The sequence below is a fragment of the Eriocheir sinensis genome, unplaced genomic scaffold, assembly GCF_024679095.1.
Source record: "Eriocheir sinensis breed Jianghai 21 unplaced genomic scaffold, ASM2467909v1 Scaffold466, whole genome shotgun sequence".
Classification (NCBI taxonomy): domain Eukaryota; kingdom Metazoa; phylum Arthropoda; class Malacostraca; order Decapoda; family Varunidae; genus Eriocheir; species Eriocheir sinensis.
The window spans coordinates 44,980-52,842 of NW_026111794.1; the positions used below are offsets into that span (position 1 = coordinate 44,980).

The following is a 7,863-nucleotide window of genomic DNA, read 5'->3' on the forward strand; positions in this document are numbered from 1 at the left end:
CAACGACAGCTGATCTAGTTAACGAAGTAAATGTTGGTCCAATTTTTAGTTCTAGCGATCACCGAACAATCACATTCAGCATCAATATGAAAGAAAGTAAAGTAACTCCTAGTAAAGAAAAGGTGCCTGATTATCAGAGAGCGAATTTCGTAAGACTCCGATCAATTCTAAATAATTCTGACTGGACTGAAATCACGGCGGAAACAGATATTGATAAATCTTGGGGGGCCTTCACCACAATATTGAACAATGCCATAAGCATATGCGTACCCTATCGTAACAGACGTTCAGCTTCTAAGAAGAAACCCAAATGGTGGAATAACGAAATTCAAAATAGCCTATCTCTTAAAAAATGCGTATACAGTAGATACATATCAACTCAGAGTGAGGCTGACAAACTAGAGTTGGACAGAATTCTCCGCGAAACCAAGAAATTAATAAAACGAAGCAAGAAAAATCTTGAAGAATATATAGCGGAAACAAGTAAATCTAATCCTAAAGAATTTTTTAGCTATGTAAATAATAAAAAGTCACTCACTTGTGGTATCGGACCGCTTGCTAATGAAAATGGTAACCACACGAACGATGAAAATGAAATGGCTACAATCCTAAATAACTTTTTCACATCCGTATTTACCGACGAAGATTGTTTATCACCTCAACCGCCGGAGGTTAGAAGGGCCGAAAAGATGTTAAGTGGCGTGCTCATCGTAGAAAGTGACATTTTACGCACAATTGAAAAGATTAAAGTAAGCAAAGCTCCTGGTTCAGACAAAATTACCCCTAGGGTCTTAAAAGAAATCAAACATCAAATTTGTAGACCGCTCTCCATCATATTCAATAAATCTTTAACAGCTGGAAAAGTTCCGTCGGATTGGAGGACAAGTCTCATCCAGGAAACTATCGACCAATTAGCCTGACATCTATTGTTTGTAAGTTAATGGAGACTATCATTCGCGACAATATGGTGAAATTCTTCGAAGAAAATAATATAATACAAAACTCGCAACATGGCTTCCGTAGTAAACATTCGTGTTTGACTAACTTACTTGATTTTTTTCACTATATTTTTGAGGTGTTCGATGAAAGCAGATCAGTAAATATCATATATCTGGATTTTCAAGAGGCATTTGATAAGGTCCCCCTGTAAACATGTAAATATTAATCCTAAATATCTATCCGTTTCCACTTCTTCTCCTTCTATCTGTATAAATCCTTTTGTGACTAGGCAACCTCATGAACGAAAGATGACGCACATAGCTTGTGCGGCTGCCGAGAGCAGTCATCATTTCGTCTAGATAGAGTTCACATCACCGCTCCGTGTAAGACACAAAACCAGTAAAAAGACAAGTTAAGCAAGGACTTTAACTCCAAACCTGCTAAACTTATATTGGTGGCAGCGGTTACAAAGCGATTACAGAGCGGTTACAAAGCGATTACAGAGCGATTACAAGGCGATTACAAAGGATTTATCATCAAATAATACTGGCCTACACAAAGTGCCTCAAATTACGTGGTGACTCCTTACCAGTGAACCAGTGTGAACTCCAGCACAATCGAAAAATCCAGCACACCCTCTCTACAATTACGGGATTACTACACTCCCTAAGAGACGACTACAAGCCCCATCGCTCGTACTTGCACCTACGTCAGGTCACCACCTACGTTGCATCACCAAAACAACAATCTTTGCCACCCCTCAGCAAACGTCCGTGACCAGTCTACCCAAAAATCCCACCTCAATTAACGGGATTAACCCCTGCCGCGCTCCCCCAACCCTGTATCTTCACAGTCACAAGAGGAGGAAGAGGAAGCCGTATTAGTAGTGAAGAGGTAGTAGCCGCGGCCAGGCAGCTCAATTCAACGCGTCAGCAGTCTGCGTCAGCGTGCCGTCACTCAAAGCATCGGCAACACCCACCCCCGGCTAGTGGAACACGCCGCACAATTTTGGTTTGTCACCTGAACTATCACTCAAGTAAGACGAAACGTTGTTCCATAATTTAGTACATGTACTGTCGAAACCCCCCACTTCAAATAACATTCTCACCCTCGTCTCCCATTCTCCACTAATTTACCCAAATATAATCGCCATTTCATTTGTTCTTAATCCCTTACACGGATTACATTTAAATTCCTATCCCTACTCTCTTGTATTCCATACCGTTCGCCTTCAGCGCTCCTCCCCTCCCCGTTCACCAGCCCTACCCCTCTTTCGCCGGCGGCAGCCACGCCTTGCTGATCCCAGTGATATGTGTCGCCATCCGCACATCTGCTGATCCCAGTCATTTATGCCCTTGTACCGCCCCACTCTTTCCTCAAGCGACCTCACGACTGCTTCACACCCAAGGTATCTTACCATTTCCTTACGGATTACCTACGAATCTTCCTATAAACTTCCCTTTAATCTTACTAAAAATTTCCCTTCCTTATATACGTCCTAATATCTCCCCTACATTACAGCTTGTGCCGGTGAGCAGAGAGAAGTGAGTTAACCCACATCTCCTGCGTCCCAGTCTCCCCCCTCACCATACATCAGCCATACCATCATGCTCTGGTCTCCTTACAAATGCATCGGACACAGCTAAGTGACTCCCCCGTCTAACTCCCCATGTCCCAGGATCGAAAATTGGAAGAGGCTCTATCCTCTGCCTTCAGCGGTTTAACAATTGATACTCCCCATCACACAGTCCTCCGTTCAGGAGCTGCTTATCCAAAACCTATTCCCCCAGCACCCCCATTACCTCCTGCTAAGAAGCTCCCCTCAGACTTCTCACCAGAGCTTTCCCAGACTACTTCTTCTCAGACAGAACAGCACCAAAGTGACCCAACCATGAGTGACAAACCTCAAAACGTCATTTTAAGGGGCGAGGATAAAAATCCAAAATATACGGGCTCAGAGGAGACCGGCCCCGACCTCCTAACTCACCTGCAGAGGGTAGAGGATGCTTTTACCAAATTCCATTATACAAATGAAAAGGAGAAATTGGCCCACCTTTACGACAGCATCCACACGGGCCCTTGTCGGGCTCAATCCATTATAAAAAGTGACGCATTCAAGAAAGCCAAAACATATGATGAAGCGAAAGCGAATCTCATCAACCATTTCGGCTCCACATGCAAACAAGGTGCCCTGTCAGTCTTGTTCCGCCTAGCGGCTACCTACCGTCCCAAAATAAAGGCTAATATTGCAGTGGATGACTGTTTAGGCGTCGCGGGTGGAGCCTTCACAGAGTTTGAAACCCAATTCCGTCACTCCCGGTGGACTACCGATGAGAAAATGAACCTTGAGGATGTGTGCCGCCTTTTCTCATACTTTGTCTTTCTCCTAAATTGCACGGAGACACTCTTCAAAGAGTTACAAAAGGAAGAACCCCTACCAAAAGGTAGAACCCTTTTCAACCACATCAGTCCCCTGTCGGGACGAGAGCCACCAACAGAACCCCCATCCTCAGCGGTGAGGGGTGTCAGACTTCAGAGGGGGCGTCCCCAAAGTCGCTCCCCGACCGGAGCTCCGACCCCTAGGAACCGCTCTGCCACACCCCGCGGCCGCCGCCCTTACACTAGAGGCAGGGGTCGCGGGCGTGGCTATAACACTCAATATTGTTACAACTGCAGAATCACAGGACACCATACACGTAATTGCTGGTACGGCAGCAACACCCAACAGTCAAATCAATATTGTTCCTACCATAAGACATCAGGCCATAACACCAAGGATTGCCGCGCGAGGCCCCGGGGAGGTACCTCGTCGGGGGAAGCCTCGCGCGCCATGTCTCCCGCAATAACATAGGCTCAGGTACAAAATCACACCAGGTGCGTGGTATTCATACAACACCCCTAACCCGCACACCTTTAAACAAACCAAGTACATCCACAGCTCATTTTGACATTGAAACCCAACCTACGGATGTTGAAACCACTACCATGAAACACCACCGCATTGCTCTTTATCCCCAATCCTCCCTTGCCATGACTGTCCCTGCTAAGTGTAATGGTCGCCAAATTAGTGTTTTCATGGACACAGGGGCATGTCCCAATATCATAAACATCGGTACATTGCGTGCTTTACATGACGCAAAGACAACCTTGGTATTGGAAACTCCATTCCTAAAATTAAGTGGACTAGATGACACATCATTTAAAGTAGTTGGACACACCCCCTTGTCTATCCAGTTGGCTAACTCCCTGTCCCCGATTACAGCCACCTTTCATGTGTGTCATGGTTTGAATATCCCAGGTGATATTCTTTTGGGTCTTCAATCTATGGGAACACTGCTTGTCCCTCGCTCCAGCAGAAGATTGTGTTTACCAACATGAAACACCAATTAGAACACTCACGGCCCCAAAGCCATTGTTGTGCACTTCTCCCTCCGCCGATGGAGAATATACTCATCTTTCTAGCGTGGCCCAGCGGTCACTGGTTGATACTTCATCTCCAGCAGTGCATGTTATTAAGGAACAAAGTGCATCATCCTCCAATACATTACCTCCCTCTCCTCTTCTCTTTCGCAAGAGCATTTGAGGGTCCACGGCGTTCTGGCGAATGACGTCACGTTAGAAGGGCGTGGATCAGCTATGCTTCAAATGCGTCTTGCTGGTATAAGTGATGAATGTGAGGCTATCTGTATGAGTGAGAGCTTGAAGATGAATGCCATGACTATGGAGGATGCACTTTGCAAGGTAGATAAAAATGGTCAAACCTTCCTAATAATGCACAACTCATCCCCATACGTACGCAAGTTCCGTCAAGGGACATGCGTCGTTGACTTTGAAGTTCTACCTGAACGCATAGGTAGCGTACAGGAATCAGAGATCATCTCCCCCTCTGAGATCTTGCGGAGTGATCATCATAAACAAAAAGTAAATGATTATCTAGCTACTCATCTCGAAGATCTAGCTTTTCCAGAAGCAAGGGAGAAATTGCACAACCTACTAGAGACATACCACTCCATTGTCAGTCTGCCGGATGATCCTATTGGATCCACAAATGTTTTAACACATACAATACCGGTTGATCCCAATACCAACCCCATCTATGTGCCTGCATACAGAACACCACACTCTCAAAGACCTATCCTAGATACTGCAGTCAAAGACATGTTAGCATCAGGTATTATAGAACACACTACTTCTCCCTGGAACTTTCCCATTTTCCTTGTGAAGAAGAAAAACGGCCAATTTCGGCCAGTTGTAGACTACAGGAAACTAAATGCTGTTTCGCACCCTCAAAGATACCCCTTACCTCACTTGCAGGATATTTTAAGCAGCATGGGCACCACCAACAAGGTTTTCACGACCTTAGATTTAGCAAGTGGCTATTGGCAGGTAGACCTCGATGAGCATAGTAAACCGCTTACAGCCTTCTCTACCCCTTCGGGTCACTGGCAGTTTCGTAAACTCCCCTTTGGAGTTAGTGGTGCGCCACTAACGTTCCAAAGGCTAGTCAACAAAGTCTTGCATGGCCTCCTTGGCAAACAGGTTTTCGCCTTTATAGATGACATCATCATAGTGTCACAGGATGTCGACTCCCACATGACCTTACTACAAGAAGTATTTAATCGCCTTTACCAGGCAGGTCTAACTCTGCGTTTCCCAAAATGTCATTTTTTGCGTCCAAGCATCACATACTTAGGCCATGTACTAGATCAGAATGGTGTACATACGACTCCTGACAAAGTCCAGGCTATTTTTAACTATCCTGTGCCAACAGACGTGAAATCTGTCCGCTCCTTCCTAGGACTGTCCGGGTACTATCGATCCTTTATCAAGGACTATTCACGCATTGCAAGACCCCTCACTCAACTTTTGCGCAAAGACTCCACATTTACATGGGGGGCGGAACATCAGGAAGCTTTTGATTCCCTTAGAACAACACTAACATCCCCGCCTGTCCTGGCCTACCCAGACCACACAAAAGACTTTTTCCTGTACACAGATGCTTGTGGCAAGGGCCTAGGCGCCGCTCTCATGCAATATGATGCTAGAAATAAATTACAACCTCTAGCATATGCAAGTCGCACGCTCAACAAAGCAGAATCAAACTACAGTACTACCCACCTTGAGGCCCTTGCGGTCGTGTGGGCATTACGTCATTTTCGTGACATCATTTATGGCTACAATATCCATGTCAGAACCGACCACGCAGCCGTGGTGGAATTATTCAATACTAAAACCCTCACGGGGAAATTGGCCCGATGGAGCCTCATTGTCCAAGACTTTAATCCTTCATTTGCTCATGTCCCTGGAGCAGTAAATCAGGTAGCGGACGCCCTATCCAGAAATATCGGCGCGATAATGGACATGGATGTCGATCATTTTGATGACCCAAGTCGAACTCATGACCCAACTTTGAATGATTCCATACGCGCAGCGCAACAAACAGATAACTTCTGTCAACCCATCCTATACTATCTGCAGAGTGGCGACCCCAATTCCTTGCCAACGCTTCCTGTACCCTTACCTGACTTTGATCTCAACGACGGCATCCTTGTCAGGAATACATACATCACAACTAAATACGGTCCGCATAGGGAAGTTACACAAATCGTCGTACCAGAAAGCCTAGTCTCTATGATCTTGCATAACATACATTCTTCCCCTCATGCAGGCCATCCTGGAAAAAGTAGAGCTTTGATGCAAGCCCGTTTGTTATATTATTGGCCCCGTATGCGGCTCGACATCATTGATTACATCAACAACTGCCACACTTGTGCAGAAAATTATGGATCCATTACTCAGCAAGTCCCCATCAAAAGCTATCCCATACCTTTAGAGCCATGGGACACCATTGCTATTGACCTATTGAAATTACCCCAAACTACTGAAGGCCACAAATACCTATTGGTTGCCATTGATCATTTCAGTCGTTTCTCGGTTCTAGTTCCCATAGTGGACAAGCAAGCAACTACTGTGGCTAAAGCTCTCATTGATGAAGTCTTTTGTAAATATAACACCCCTAAAGTCCTCATCTCAGATAATGGCACAGAATTTAACAATAAAATCTTGGAGGCAATCTGCAGGAATACCAAGTTGATAAGGTAAATACCATGGCTTATCATCCAGCTTCCAATGGCATGGTCGAGCGACAAAATCGAAAAATCATTCAGACACTTCGCTCTCTGGTCGGTGATGTCTCAGTAACTTGGCACGAATGGATGCCTCAGGTAATGGCTTCTCTTAACTCATCTCTCCATAAATCAATAGGTGACACACCTCATTTTGTCATTTTTGGCCAGGACCATCGATTGCCATACTCATTCCTCCTCAAAGAGGACACGCCCATCTATAATTTTGATGACTACGTTCGAGTCAGAGGGACAGACTTCCAGAAGATCTATAAACGGGTTACCTCCAACATCGAGGATAGCAAGGCTGCCATGAATGCGTCACAATGGAAATCAGCAACCGACAAATTATTGGTCACAGGGGACATTGTCTATTTAAAAATTCAGGAACCCAAAAACAAACTAGCACCTCGCTTTGAGGGACCGTACCGAGTACTGTCCTACGACAAAGGGAATAAGGTCAAGATCCGCCACCTGACTACCTTGGAAACAAAGCTTGCACACCTAGACCACCTAAAACGCACTAACCGACCTTCTTCCTCAACCTGTGAGGAGTCGACCCCTGCGCCTGACGACCCTCTAACGACACCGACAAATACTCCAGGCCCAGCTGAGGTGGACACTACCAACGACTACAGGAAGAAACTAAGATCATACACATCTGCACACTGATGCATTTGTACGGAGAACCATCTTCATCCCTTAGTGTCCCTTCTCTTCTCCCACAATTTTTTTTTTACCTTATCCATCCACTAACCACTTTCTATTATCTCACCCAGTTGCGATGCTACTCCCTTGC

General features: G+C 45.4%; 1 protein-coding gene across 1 annotated transcript; it reads left to right on the forward strand.

Annotated features, from left to right (window-relative positions):
• Positions 1–1,146: 1,146 nt before the first annotated feature.
• LOC126992449 (uncharacterized) lies at positions 1,147–4,088 on the forward strand. The gene is made up of 2 exons (XM_050851200.1): positions 1,147–2,347; positions 2,461–4,088. Exon 2 carries the CDS (start codon positions 2,609–2,611, stop codon positions 3,788–3,790), a length of 1,182 nt encoding a protein of 393 aa, XP_050707157.1. The 5' UTR covers positions 1,147–2,347; positions 2,461–2,608; the 3' UTR covers positions 3,791–4,088.
• Positions 4,089–7,863: the final 3,775 nt, after the last annotated feature.

Excerpts from the sequence above, each read along its gene's own strand:
- LOC126992449 (XM_050851200.1), top strand. The coding sequence starts at position 2,609 with ATGTCCCAGGATCGAAAATTGGAAGAGGCTCTATCCTCTGCCTTCAGC.